General features: G+C 40.4%; 1 protein-coding gene across 1 annotated transcript; it reads right to left on the reverse strand.

Annotated features, from left to right (window-relative positions):
- Positions 1–2,563: 2,563 nt before the first annotated feature.
- Positions 2,564–6,865, reverse strand: LOC139073101 (uncharacterized). Its single transcript, XM_070556068.1, has 2 exons — positions 6,494–6,865; positions 2,564–6,059 (listed from the first exon to the last, which is right to left on the reverse strand). Exon 2 carries the CDS (start codon positions 5,928–5,930, stop codon positions 3,600–3,602), a length of 2,331 nt encoding a protein of 776 aa, XP_070412169.1. The 5' UTR covers positions 5,931–6,059; positions 6,494–6,865; the 3' UTR covers positions 2,564–3,599.
- Between the last annotated feature and the right edge of the window lie 8,788 nt (positions 6,866–15,653).

Here is a 15,653-nt window from a genome sequence, read left to right on the forward strand (position 1 = left end):
ATTATTGAATACTGATTATAAAATTGTAACCTTAGCCTATCCCAATAGATTAAAAAGCAAATTAAACTCAATTATAAGTGATTCCCAATCTGGCTTTATGAAAGGTAGATCTATTCACAATAACATTCGTTTGGTGATGGATCTCCTAGACTATAGTCACTTAATTGATGATGACGGTTTTATCTTATTTCTTGATTTTTATAAAGCCTTTGATTCTATTGAACACCCCTTTATCTTTCAATGTTTAAAACAGTTAGGCTTTAGAAACAAATTCTGTGCTACCATTGAATCTCTGTATGATAATGCAACTAGCTCTATTTCATTACCAAATGGAACGTCACCACGATTTGATATTAAAAGAGGGGTTAAACAAGGGTGTCCTATCTCTCCCTTTCTCTTTATAATTGCTACAGAAATGCTTTCTATCTTTATTAAAAATTCAGATATTGCTCCCTTAAATGTTATGGGATTACCTGTAATCATTAGCCAACTTGCAGACGACACAACTATTTTTATGAAACATCTTACAGAGACTCCTAAGATAATAGAAGTTCTTAAGGTGTTTTCCCAGGCCTCCGGACTTAGTCTTAACTTAAAAAAATGTGAGTTAATGCCAATTCATCAAAGTGATTTAACAGAAGCATATAACATTCCTATTAGGTCAACGGTAAAATACTTAGGAATACATATATCCAAAGACCCAACTGAAAGGGAAAACTTGAATATATGGAAAACAATAGCAGAGTGTCAAACTAAACTAAACTCCTGGTTGTTGAGAGACATCAGTTTACTTGGGCGTGTCTTTCTTACTAAAATGGAGAGCATATCTAGATGTATCTACCCCGCATATTCACTGACCATTCCTAACAGAGCCATTAAAAAGATCAACCAAATCAACTTTGATTATATATGGAGGAAAAAAATGCATTACATTAAGAGAGCAGAAATGACCAAAGAATATAAAGATGGTGGACTACAAGCTATAGACTTTGAGATCATGGATGGAACACTGAAAATTAACTGGTTAAAATCCTTCTTTAACAATAAAAGCTTCTGGTATCATATCCCGGGGAAATCTTCAACAGGTTTGGAGGCATTGACCTTTTGTTAAAATGCGATTTCAATATTAAGAAACTTCCGATTAAATTATCCCAGTTCCACCAACAAGTCCTTTTATATTGGAAGCTTTTATACAACCATAATTTCACTCCACACAACACGCCAATTTGGAACAATAGATATATTACAATTAAAAACAAATCATTATATAAGAAGGACTAGATGGACAAAGGCATTTGGTCCCTAATTCATTTGACTGATAAAGATGGGCGTGTGATGACCCATGAAAATTTCTGTCATAAATATAATATCACAGTTGATCAGAATTCATTCGCTTCCATAATAAGAGCCATCCCTATTCCTACATTAAATCTAATTCAAGAAATTGTTTCGAACTCTCATTCAGTCTCCCCTGCTCTTCCTCATCTAGTAGCTGGGAACTTCCACTTCAAGAGCGTTAAAACTCCTAATAAAACAATTAGAAAAATGCTTGATGATATTTCACACCCTTCACTGCCTTTCAGAAATTCCATTAAACAAATTTTCTCCATAGATATTATATACTCATTACGCTCTAAATACCTCAAATTTCCTATAACTCCAAAAGCCAAAGAAATCCATTATAGAGTTTTAAATGACGTATACCCATCTGGGGAATTCTTACGACAGAGATGTGGTTTTGAAACAAATAAGTGTGTATTTTGTGATGATATAGAAACCTCTGTTCATTTATTTTTTCAATGCATCTACTCTGAAGCTCTCTGGACTGATATACATGACTGGCTATACACAAAGATGCGTATTGAACCCTTGTCGGAGAACGATGTCATTTATGGAGCCATATTAGATAATACTGAGTGGGACTTTCTGGTAAATAACATAATCATTGTTGCTAAATTTTATATTCACAAATGTAGATATGGAAAGGTGAAACCTAGATTCTATGCATTTCATAACGAGTGTCTTTCTTTCTCCAAAGCCCTTAAATTTATGAAAAGTAAACATGCAATGAAACTCCTTAATCTTTTTGAAAAGTATGATTTGAAAACAAAGCCCTAGCTCTGTCTCTTTTTTTTTTGTTTTTGTTTGTTTAATTTATTTATTTATCTTTTGTTAGATTGTTTCCTTCACAAATATTCTTGCTCTCTACGCAAAATCTCTTTTGTTATCCTTTTTTGCACCTGATCCCAGGTAATGTAAAACAAAGGAATTTATGCCATGTTGTTTGTAAATGAAAAAGTTCAATAAAAAAAAAAAAAAAAAAAAAAAAAAAAGATTCGATACACCTGTCGTGATCGGCGCGCAGTGCATGCCGGTTAGATTTGTGTATTTCTTTTTTTTTAAATAAACCTTTATTAACAAAAATAAAATATACAATGTGACAATGAGGTTACAAGCTCACAGTTGACAACGTATAAGAAAAGTTACGACCTCGGCCTGGTCTAGGTTCAGGGAGGCCTAACACAGGAACGTGAGAAAAGAAAAGAACCAATCTGACACCAAGTCACAATCAAAAGAAAGTCCTTTTATTAACTAAAGGTGTCCCTAAGGGATAAAAAACCTGTTTAATGAAAACAGGAGTTTAATTCAGGCTGCAGGAACAAATGCTGAGGGCTTAAAGTAACTAAAGGAGCAAATAACAATGGGAACGGAAACTCACTGGTTCTGAAAATAAACCAGGAACAACGGAGCTTGCCCGGAGGCCTTACCAAAAGGTCCACTGGTGAACCAACTCACCCACGCAACAGTCAACTCTGTTAAGAGCAAAGAAAACCGGAGCTCAACCGGTTTTCTTATGCGGGTGGAAATTAAACCAGCCAGGGGCAACCGTCCACAAGTTCTCCAAAGTAAGCAATCTTTCACTCCAATCCTCTCTCCAGTCCTCTCTCTGTCAGCCTCAATCCTCTCTCTCTCTCTCGCTCTCTCCTCTCCTCTCGCGCCTCTCTCCTCTCTGAGCAGCGCTGATCTTTATCTGCTCCAGCTGGGTGATTCCTGATGGGAGTCAGCTGCATAGAGTGAAGCCAGGGAGCTGGGCGCTCTCCATGGTCCTGAAAATGGTGCAGGAATAAGGGTGCAGAGTAGAAGCGGAGTGCTGGAGAACTCAGGGTCCGTAACACCCCCATACCTAAAGTAAAGAAAAATGGTGGAAGTGAAAACAGAATAAAAACACCATTTTTCTCGTAGTGTGTCTCCCCTTTTTTTTTTCTACCAGAAACACCAAACGCCCACACAGAGACAGAGTCCCCGCCATCTGCCTAACCAAAACTAACTAAAAATAAGCCTAGCTCTTCATGTGGATTTGGGCGGGCAGATTAAGCACGGTGCAAAAGACACAAAAAACATAACCAGCAAAGAGAGGTTCTCTTTCTGGAGTGCTCCCGAGAAGGTGAAATGAATCACCAACACTAACCCATGGGCCACAACACTAACAAAATAACAAATAGATTATCCCCTAAAGAGGAAATAATCTCTCCACCCTAGCCAGGGGATCTCAGCCGTCTGAAAACTGATCGTGGGTGCTGAAGGATCGCGATAAACAATCAGCGATGACATTCTCGGTTCCTTTCCGGTGGCGGCTTCATGTGTTTGCAGCCATCACAGGATGCTTGAGCACCAACATCCAATACAAACGGGACCTTTGGAGACAGTAAAAATGTTAGTGTAGCTACCACAGCAGCAACTTTCTTATAAAAACAATGAGTTGCGAGGTTCGTGGTGAAACTGGTCGGTTCCAGATGAGTAACAGGATTTTCCAAAGCCAACAGGTCATCCCAGGAGGAAGTGTGAGTAACTATGTTATCCAGATAAATGCTGCACAAAGGAAGTTCTGGCGCCACTAGATGGGTTTGAGTAACCTCATCCAGAACTGGAGTGATGGCAGCGGCTGCGCACACCGCGGCCTCACCGGGTGGTTGTGCAGTAGTCTGAGGAGACAGATATCTTTCTAACATGTTAACATTAGGAACACAAATTTTCCTGCGACGGTCTGTGATGTTTTTAGCTACTGGTTTACACCAATTTCTCAGAAACACATCATTCTTAATAACATAACCAGTAGTTCCATTTATTTTCTTTCCCACATGCTCAAAGCAGTCGGTCAGAGTTTTATCAGACCGTTGTTCCGCCTCCAAAGAAGCCGGACTTAGCGGAAACATGTTGGACAACACTTCATTTGTGACCAGATGAGTGGAAGAAGTTGTTTCAGCGGGATTAAGAACATCACTCTGCGAATCGTCAAACAAACTGGAGAGATCCAAAATCTCATGCGTTCTCTTAGCTTGAGATCGGGTACACACACAAGCGGGGAGCACTCCTGCGGGAGTCTCCTCACACTCTCCGGGTGCGATGTTCTCTTTCACCACTGGGGGAGGAATGACCGCACCTCCAGCCAAGTCGTTCCCTAAAAGAAGAGCTACACCTTCCACAGGCAAGGAAGGGCAGACTGCTACTTCACACAACCCAGTAAAGAGTCCACTCCTTAAGTAAATCCTGTGAAGCGGGCGAGAAACAGGCACAGCATTTACTCCAGCCAACAACACGGAAGAGCCGGTAGAGCTCAAGTCATCAAATGGCAACACTTTCTGTGAAATTAACGTCTGAGAAGCCCCAGTGTCTCTTAAAATCTTAACAGGGGTCACCTTTTCACAGCTTTCTGTAAGAGACACTTGTCCTTCTGACATGAAAGGACCAAAACCACGGTTATTTTCTCCCGACTTGGAGACAAAACCCACGGGCTGCGCAGCAGACCCTCTTTTTTCATTCCTCCGCTTGAGGATTACACAATCTCTCGCGACATGCCCCACCAGGTGGCAATAATAACAGCGAGGTTTCTGAGGACGAGGAGGAGAAGGAGAGTTTCTAAAAGGTGTTACTGACACAGGGCGAGCAGATTCACCCGGATGAACACCACCAACACGGTGCGTCAACACAAACTCATCCGCCAGTAGGGCGGCTGAGGAGAGAGAAGAGACTCTTCTTTCATTTAAATATAATGCCAACCTCTCTGGCAAACACTTCTTAAATTCCTCCAGGAGAATTAGCTCTTTAAGATCCTGTAGAGTTTCAACCTTTGAGGCAAGGATCCATTTCTCAAACATCAGAGCTTTTTCTCTAGAGAACTCAACATAAGTTTGCGTGGAGAGTTTTACATGCTGTGACCGGAACTTCTGACGATAGGCTTCAGGAACCAACTCATAAGCAACAAGAACAGCAGCTTTCACTTTATTATAATCCATGCTGTCAGATAAAGAAAGAGAAGCAATTACCTCTTGAGCCTTTCCGGTTAACTTACACTGCAGCATAGTGGACCACACCTCTTGGGGCCAGTCTAAAGCAGCAGCCAGACGCTCGAATGTAGCGAAGTAGCTGTCAACCTCGCTCTCCCGGAAAGTCGGCACCAGAACAAGGCACTTGCTGATGTCACACTCGTTTCTCTGTTTGTCCATGGACCTCTCGTGCTCATAGTTTGTAGTAGAAGAAACACCTCCTCTTGCTTGGTATTCCAACTCCATACGTTTCAGTTTTAACTTTGTTTCAGCCTCGATCTCACAGCGGCGGATCTCCAGTTCGATTTGCTGCAATCGGGACTTTTCCTCAGCCTCATACTTCATGCGGGCCAGCCTGAGACGAAGACGTGCATTCTCCATACTAGCAGCAGAGGAAGTGGTGGATAAACTCTCTCCTGTGAACGGCGTCTGCCGCGAAAGAGCGTCCTGTTCATCTGGGACAGAAAGGCGCTCGGGTGCAGCACCCACAGGAACGGAAGTAGCAGCTTTCACAGTCTGTCCATCCTCCATGTCCTGTTTCAGGGGCAAATCAGAAGAGTCACTGAAAGGAGGTTGTAACAAACCTTCCTTTTCCAACGCGGCCATCACAGAATCCTTTAAGTCCTTTTTCAGCAGGTTCTGGATGCCTTGGAGACCGAGGTGTACAGCCAACTCTGCCAGTTCGGTCCTTTTGAAGCTTTCGACCTGGTCCCGAGAAGGGGCAGCCAGAAACTCCTTTAAATTAAACATGTTCACGTTAGCACAACAACACGGGTACTCAAATCACACCACCAATCACGTTAACGTAACAAATGAATCAATAACAAAATAAAATCCCGGACGAGCCCCCAATATGTTACGACCTCGGCCTGGTCTAGGTTCAGGGAGGCCTAACACAGGAACGTGAGAAAAGAAAAGAACCAATCTGACACCAAGTCACAATCAAAAGAAAGTCCTTTTATTAACTAAAGGTGTCCCTAAGGGATAAAAAACCTGTTTAATGAAAACAGGAGTTTAATTCAGGCTGCAGGAACAAATGCTGAGGGCTTAAAGTAACTAAAGGAGCAAATAACAATGGGAACGGAAACTCACTGGTTCTGAAAATAAACCAGGAACAACGGAGCTTGCCCGGAGGCCTTACCAAAAGGTCCACTGGTGAACCAACTCACCCACGCAACAGTCAACTCTGTTAAGAGCAAAGAAAACCGGAGCTCAACCGGTTTTCTTATGCGGGTGGAAATTAAACCAGCCAGGGGCAACCGTCCACAAGTTCTCCAAAGTAAGCAATCTTTCACTCCAATCCTCTCTCCAGTCCTCTCTCTGTCAGCCTCAATCCTCTCTCTCTCTCTCGCTCTCTCCTCTCCTCTCGCGCCTCTCTCCTCTCTGAGCAGCGCTGATCTTTATCTGCTCCAGCTGGGTGATTCCTGATGGGAGTCAGCTGCATAGAGTGAAGCCAGGGAGCTGGGCGCTCTCCATGGTCCTGAAAATGGTGCAGGAATAAGGGTGCAGAGTAGAAGCGGAGTGCTGGAGAACTCAGGGTCCGTAACAGTGAACAAAAATTAAAACAAAATGCCAAGGGATATAAAAAAAGGCGGATGTACAGAAAAATACCGATTAAAGTAGCGTATATCTAGAGAGAACATCAACACAGAAATAGTAATAAATCAGCATCAGATTATCTTAAAGCGGGTACATATTTGAGTAGTCTTTACAGCCTTCTGGTTTTGTGAGAACCGGATAGAGTCCATGTAATGCTTGGCCCCCACCAAGAAACAATTAAAGTTGGGTTTGCTTTTAAGAAATTTATATTTATGGACATGAAATTTGGCCCAAAAAAAACAGATTAATAAAAAATTTAATAGAGTTATTAAAAATATTCTGGTGAAGGCCAAACAAAACCTGCTTCCAATAAATGTTAAAATTGACTGAGAAGTTACTGCAGATGAAGTCACAGAAAGACTGCCAAAACCGTTTGGAATGAGAGCACAGCCAAAAAAGATGAGTTGTTGTTTCTGGAAGATCTTCACAAAATGTACAAGATGTATCCAGGTCTGATTTAAAATGTTTTAAACAACATTTAGAGGGGTAGAATCTATGTAATAGTTTAAAGGAAGTTTCTTTAACCTTGTTAGTGATCATAAATTGATCGGGTAGAAGCCAAACTTTCCTCCATGTCAAGTCATCCACAAATCTATTCCAGTAAGATACGGCACATGGAAGATATGTCATGTCTTTAAAGAGGGTTCTAATTGCTTTATTTTTATTATTAGGAGAGCAATTAAAACATACTTCACCGATTGGACAGAACTGGAGAAAAAACTGGAGAAAACTGACTATAATCTAATCTAGGTCTCTGGTTGAATAACATACACACTCCTGGAGAAATGGCTCCAAAAACCTTTGCGTATTTGCCCGGCGTAATCGGAATATTATACTGTTGTAGAAACTCACCATAGGAAAGTAACTGACCTTCTGCATTAAAGAGTTAGTCTACTAAAATTATGTTATTCTGGAACCATGAGTTGAAAAGCAGAGACTTGTGTTTATAAAGAATGTCCTTATTATTCCCGATGAAGTAGCGGTGAGGTGAGAAATTGTGCTTGTAAATGAGTGTCCATGAGAGGAAGGCCTGGCAATGAAAGGCTGATAACTTAACGGGGCGCTTTGACATTATAGTTGCAAATCAAGAGAAACTTTAAACCACCAAGTTGGGATAAAATGTGATGGGGTATTATATGCCAGATAGAGGTAGGAGACTTGAAAAATTGACGAATCCAGTTAATTTTAAAAGTATTATTCAATAAAGAAAAGGGAAGCAAGTTCAAACCACCATTTTCAAGCGCATTCATTAGGGAGGATTTTTTTAAGAAAGTGGGTCTTGTTTTTCCAAACAAAGTCAAGTAATAACCGATCAATCTCCTTACACACTTTACTATTAAGATCTAGAGGCAGGGCCACATAAGTCAGCCGGGAGATACCCTCAGCTTTGCTAATCAAAATGCGACCTCTTATAGAGAGGTCTCTTATGAGCCATTGATTAATTAAAAATACTCAGCTTAAAGGATTAAAGTTTCTTGAATATCTTTCATGTTGATTTGTGATAATTACCCCTAGGTAAGTAACTTCATTTTGGACAGGTAAATTCTCAAATTCACATCCAGAACAATTTTTAATTCCCATGAGTTCACATTTTTTAATATTTAAATGGAGGCCGGATACATTAGAAAAGGTATTACATTGAATGCCACAGAAATTTGAGAGTGATCTCTTAAAAATAAGGTTGTGTCATCAGCCAGTTGTGTTAGTATTAAGCTTCTACCAGCTACTGTAATACCTTTAAGGGGACTAGAATGTATGCGATAGGCCAGAATTTGACTCACTATGTCATGTTCTGAGGTATGTGCTTAACCCAAGACATGCAGAATCAGAGACCAAGGCAAGTATGAAGGTAAAAAATTAAAATCTTTATTTAAAGACAGGAGAAACTAAGGGCACACTGATGTCCAGCGGTAGAGAATCAGGAAACGGCATCTAAAGGGAAAACAGAGATGAGTATGGGAGTTGTAGTTCTTGGGAAATTGTTTGTAGTCGGGACTTACGATGCGGAAGCAGAGCAGGAAAATGGAGGGGGAGTGAGCCGGGGTGATATCCAAGTGCGGATGCGGTCCAAGTGGATGAGTGTATGGATGATTTGGTTGAGGAGGCTGATACGGAGAGGGAGCATGAGCGTGGTGGAGCGCGGGTCAGCTGGAAGTGACGTGAAGCAGGAAACGAACTGGAGAACTTCTTCCAGAGAATACGGGAATTCCAAGGATGCAGAAACCTGAGGTAAGTACAAAAATTCACATGAGCAAGTCATCAAAAATTCCAAGCACAAAAATCTTAATCAAAGTCTTAGCGAATCTCGAAGGGCAAGTGACTACCAGTTAGTAGCAATCATCCGGCGTCGTAGCCTCCTTATAAAGCCGGCCCGCTGATGAGGAACAGCTGTTGCTCCCTCTCCTGCAATCAGAGCTCAGAGGTTGTGAATGAAGTGAAGAGTACTCACCCCGGCTCATGACACACTAAAAGAAATAAATAGGGGGAGATAGGGCATCCTTGACGGATACCTCTACAAATATTAAATCTGGCAGAAGTACCACCCTTCAACTTGATGGAGCTATTACAATTTTTATACAAAGTTTTAATAGCAGCTTTTAAAAAAGGCCCAAAACCAAATGTGTCAAGAGACTGAAATATGAAATGTTGCTCAACTTTATCAAAGGCTTTGTAAAAGTCTAAAAATAAAATTAAACTGTTGTCTTGAACAAGCTCAGGGTAATCTAGGAGGTCTAGAACAAGCCTAATATTATTGATATGTCCTTCATAAAGCCTGATTGTGTCATCAATGATTGATTGTATAGTTGATTTTAACCTTTTAGCAAGAGCGACAGCAAGGATTTTATAATTATTATTGAAAAGACAGATAGGGCGCCAATTATCAATGAGCAATGGATCTTTTTTGGGTTTAGGAATTAATATCGTTAGACCTTGAGTCAAGGTGGGTGGAAGGACACCTCTTCCAATACTTTCATTGAAAACCTCTAATAGAAAAGGGGCTAAATCTTGGGAAAATGTTTTGTAGAATTCTGTAATTAAACCATCAACCTCGGCCGATTTGTTAGTTTTTAGACAATTTATTGCATCTAAAATTTCTTGTATGTAATAGAATTTTCACAAATTTGTTGTTCAGTTTGAGAAATAGTGTTAGCAGTCAAAGAGCTTAGAAAGGAATCAGTAGATGATATGTTTTGATTGGAAGAATATAACTTTTCATAAAAGGAGCTACAGAATTGGGAAATTAATCCATGATCCTCTGTGATTGTATTATTGATTTTTAGCGTGCCAAGTGTATTGTTTGTGGCCTTGCTCTTTTCTAAATTAAAGAAATAATAATTTTTCTCTCCTTCCTCGAGCCATCTCTTCCACGATCTGACACAGGCACCTTTACTCTTCTGGGTATAGATATTATCCAGTTTAAGTTGTAATTCAGCTAACTCTTGCTGTTCTTCACTAGTCAATAGAGTGGGGCTAATCTGAGAGTTTTGAAATACCCAGTATAATATTTGCTTCCTTGGCATTAGATGATTTTGCTCTGGCACTGCCAAATTTCCTCAGAAACTTACCACATTCAAACTTGAAAAGTTCCCAGTTAGATCCAAAACTATTTTCATCTTTAGCGTTTGACCAGAATGTATGAATTAACTCAGAAATCTTTACCTTGACCTCTTCATATTGTAGTAATTGACAGTTCAATTTCCAATAAGTGCGTATGGAGTTGGAGTTTTTATAATCTGAGAGATTGATGGTTATCTGAATGGCTTTGTGATCGGTGAGAGGAGTAGGGGATATCTTAATATCGACACAATCTTTATTTATAGTTTTAGAGATCTAATCTAGATTGTTTTGAACCAGTTTTGTTAGACCAGGTAAACATACTGGTGTCATCATTCTTAACCCTCCAAATGTCAACTAAATTAAAATTTTCCATGAAAGAGATGACAATGGAGCTGGAATCATTTGGTTTCCCTGGTGGCCATTTGCCAGTTTGCCCATTCATAATAGTGTTAACATCACCTCCCAGACAAATTAGAGCATGTGGAAAGTTTTTAAACCACGTTGTAACTATCTTTTCAAGAGAGCGAAATAAACTTATGTTATCCTTTCTGTTATTATAACCATATACATTTGCACAGAAAAAATGTCTATGTTCCACCTCAATCATCTGGCATATATAGTGACCAAAGGGGTCATTTTCCGTTAAAAGAATCTCTCCATTAAATCTGTTTTTTAGAGTTGCAACTCCTGCAGAATGTACAGACCCATGTGAAAACCAAACAGTATTACCCCATTGTGTTTTCCAAAAACTAGCATCCTCTACAGTAGAATGACTTTGCTGAAAAAAACAAAAATCTGATCTGGTCATTTTAGCAAATAAAAATAAAGCTTTTCTTTTAGTTGTATTGCGTAACCCCCTGGCATTTAGAGAAAATAAAGATAACATAACAACAAAGAACACTAACAGTAAAGTTCAAATATTATTGAACAACCTGTGTTGAAAAGTGTATAAGATGGGACCACCATAACTGGTACCCAGCTAAACCAATAAGTAAACTGCAACACATTATCTTGAAATTATGTTAACATACCCATATTAGCAGATGGCCAAAAAGTCACTCTTTGAATAGAAGAACCGAGTGAGGCCAAAAGACGATTATGAGGCTCTAATTCAGTGTTCCATTATGGCGATCTGCGAGATTTCAGTACCGTCAACAAAGCCCCGGCCTCTGATGAAGTACGCCGATTTTCCTTCTTCTCGAGCTTTCCGGATGGAGGGCCACAGTTTTTGACGTGAGTCGCAGTCGACTTTACACAAGTCCTTCGAGAAGTGCAAGTTATTCCTCTGCAAGAAGCTGCTGCCTTTGGCCGCTTTCCAGATGTAATCTCTGTGTCTTCTGGCAGTGAAGCGCAGGATGATGGCTCTTGGTCTGGGATCACCTGTGCGCTTTCTTTCCAACGCGGTGTGCCACATCAAAGGTCGGGAATCTTCTCTTTCTCCTGGGGCAAAATCTCTTGGCAAACATATTATTTCCTGTCGACAGTTTTCTCTGTCAGACTCGGCAACACCGTGGAGCTTTAAATTCCACCGCCACATGTAACGCTCAAGTTCTGCTACTCGGTCCATGCACACAGCAATGTTTTTTTCATTTGAGACAACTCTTTTCTCGACGCAGCCTATCTTATTCTTTATCTCAACAATTTCTTCATGCGCACTTTCCACTTTTTTCTCCAGCAGATCACTTTTGGAATTTATCAAGTTAGCAAGCATCGAAGCAGCATCTTCAGAAATTAGGGAATTGTTGAGCCGGGAATTACCGACAGCTGGTTTCTTCGCAATTGGGGGTTTGCAGGGTGTAACCGGGAGAGGAGGGAATTCGTCTTCATCCACTTGAGAGTTGCCGGCCAATGTACCGTCATAGTTATGGTCGTTGTTGTTAGCTGCCAAGCTAGCTTCCATCTTGTTGCCATAGCTGCCTCTTTTAAGAGCTGATTTAGGCATGGTTACCCACCCAGAAGAAGCCAGAGAGCCTTAAATTGTTGGTAGACTGTTGGGTAGGTTATTTTTAACATGAAAAAGCAGTTAAACGCGTTCAAAAATGTTTGGGTATGACCAGAACGGCGAAAAATGTCCTACTCGGCCTCCATCTTGTTCGGCCTCTCGCTGGTTAGATTTATGTCCGACTTGACGGCGACTTGCTCTGATGTCATGCATACGTAGGCAATGATATCCTTGTGAGATCAAGGCAGCCGCAGATTTTGGAGCAAGGCGCTGCAGTTGCTCTCCACCGCGAAGAGGTCAAGATAGCGGACTGAGAGACTGTTCTTTTTGCAGGCTCTGGCGACAAATCGTTCTTTTAGCCAATTTTTAAGTTTTTCTTGTTGCAATAGCCCGTTGTTGTTAACCTTACACTTCTTTTTCACCCTGCCACAGTTTTTTTTTTGGGTTTTGTTGTTTTGAAAAGAAGTTTACAAGTTTGTGGATGGTTGTCGGTTAGTGGATCATGGCGGATCATAACTATAATCTGCTGGCCCTTCATGAAGCATGTGATGACGATGTGATAGAGGAAATTGATGTAGACGAGGACGCCTCTAGATATGATCAGGAATCAACAACTTCTAAGGAACAGAGAGTCAACTGGGACCATACACCCAAAAAAAATAAGAACGCAAAAAAGATGAGGGCGAACAAGACCACACATGGTGAGGATTCAGCGTCTGCCATTTTGCATGCAATTCAGGAGCTTAACAATAAGATGGATAATCAGACTGAACTTTTAAGAAGTATTGAGAAACGCATCAAAATAAATGCGAGCGCAATAGAAATTAATCAAAAAGCCATAACGGAGATGCAGGCTTCTGCTAAACATCTTCAAATGGAAAACGTGAAGCTGAAAGTCTCATACGATGGCCATGCACGCTACAAGAGGCGGTGGAACTTGATTGTAAATGGCCTACCTGAAAAGATGACGAAAACATCAGGGATGTAATCGTCGGGATCCTCACAAGGGTCATCCCTGTGTCTGTGGATCGGCTGCGGGATACGGTGGACACCGTTCTTCGGCTGGGAAGGAGAGAGAGTGCTGCCACTTCCAATAACCTTCCCAGAGCGGTTATCATACAGTTTGGGATGCGCACGGTCCGGGATGAAGTCTGGAGAAAATCCAAGGAAGCGAAGGTGTGCAAGGATTTGCACATCAGCTTCAAGGAGGATTATTCCAAGGAGGACAGACTCACTCAAAAAAAAAAAAAGCTGTGGCCGATTGTTCAAGAAGCCAGGAGCAGGGGTAAGCGAGCTTTTCTGAAGGAAGAGTACACACTGGTGGATAACAAAAGAGTGGACCCTGACTAATTTGCTCCTCTCTATTCGGCTCTACGATGTTGTTTTTGTTCTGATCTATAGGGCTATTGCATTTTGCCATGACTGTTATCAGCTAAGTTAGTTTTCTCATTCCTGTGCTTCATTCCTGACGTTTTTGCACATTTATTTTATTATTTCATGCTATCCTTGCTATCTTTAAACTCTAGGGGACTGAAGGATATTGTAAAACGAAAGGCTATTTTTCTATATTGTAAAGAGCAAAAGGCAAACTGTTATTTTTTGCAAGAAACACACTCAGCTAAGGAGGATGAGAAATTTTGGAAACTTCAATGGGGAGACCCTATTTTTTCAGCCATGGTACTTCTTGGCTATGATTATGTTTCATTGGTTTCCTGGAGATGTTTTGGGTCATTCAAGTGATTCTAATGGTCATTGATTAATGGTGGCTGTAGAAATTGATGGAGTTTAATTAATTTTTGTTTGTGTCTGTGGTTATAACAGCAAAGCAATTAATAGAATCTTTTTTGCAGATCTTTGTGACAAGATAAAACTGTGGAAAGTAAAATTTTCGACACATCAGGTTATTTTAGGAGGAGATATGAATATGGTTCCAGACAGCTCTGTTGATCGTCTTCCCAATAGAGGGCAGTATCACCTCTTTGACGATATTTTCAATGATTTAGTTTAGTCACCAAAACTAATCTGACTGACTGCTGGAGGGTTAGAAACCCCAGTGTTAGACAGTATACCGGTTTAACGCTTCTAATAATGGTCAATGTTCTCAACTTGACTACTGGTTAATTCCCCAAAATATACTAAATAATATCTCAAATTGTGAAATTTCAATTGCCCCGTTAACAGATCATTGTTCAGTCACTTTGATCCTCTCCTTACATCATTGCAAATCACCTTCAATCTCCATTTGGAAATTTAATTGTAACCTTTTACTTAACTCTGATTTTTGCACAGAAATCAGGAAACTTATTGAAGATGTTTCATTACTTGAACTTTCACCTTTGAATAAATGGGAATGGTTTAAATTAAATGTTAGGATAACAGCAATTAGAACTGGTAAACATCTGTCTAATCTGATGAAGACCAGACAGTTTCAACTTGTCAGTAATATCAATAATTTGTGCTCAAACACAGTATTATCAAATGATGAACAAGGCCAAATGGAAATTTTTAAATGTCAATTAAACAAGCTAGTTTTAGACAAAGCACACGGAGCCATGGATGTAATTTTTTTTGGGGGGGGGGGGGCATGTCCCCCCCACTTTTTCCAAAGTCAAGTTTTGACCCCTGCACTTTTTTACCATCCAAAACCAATATTACGCTATATGAAATTGACACTGGTTGAGCTCTAGGACCAAGCAGAAAACAACTGTTTGTGTTGAAGCCTGTTTCCTATTAGAGCATACTGTGAAGATACCCCCCACCCCGTGTCCCCCCCCACTTCCAAAGTGAAAATTACGTCCATGCACGGAGCCTTTATCCGCTCCCGGGCTTGATGGATTGAGGAAGGCGAGAAAAATTCATCATATTTTTTTAATCTTGAAAAACAGAGACAATCCAGAAAGACAATCTCTAAACTGAACATTAATGGGTGTGTTACAGAGGATGCTGATTTAATAAGTCAAACAATTAGAGATTTTTACTGCAAACTTCATTCTTCCAACTTCCGGACTATAGAGCACACCTCAATATAAGCTGTACCAACAAAAAAAAAAAGGCTTTCTACACACACACGCTGCACTCGAATACAAGCCGCGGCTCAGCAGCCACATGCAGGTCTTCGGCGCACAGCGCATGTATGGGCATAACATAAGATAATTAGACAAAAAGACGCTACACGGAAGTTTTTCGTTGTTGTTTTAATTCAACAAAACAAATTTTAAACACCGGTGAAT

Source organism: Nothobranchius furzeri, chromosome 11 (genome assembly GCF_043380555.1).
Source record: "Nothobranchius furzeri strain GRZ-AD chromosome 11, NfurGRZ-RIMD1, whole genome shotgun sequence".
Taxonomy (NCBI): domain Eukaryota; kingdom Metazoa; phylum Chordata; class Actinopteri; order Cyprinodontiformes; family Nothobranchiidae; genus Nothobranchius; species Nothobranchius furzeri.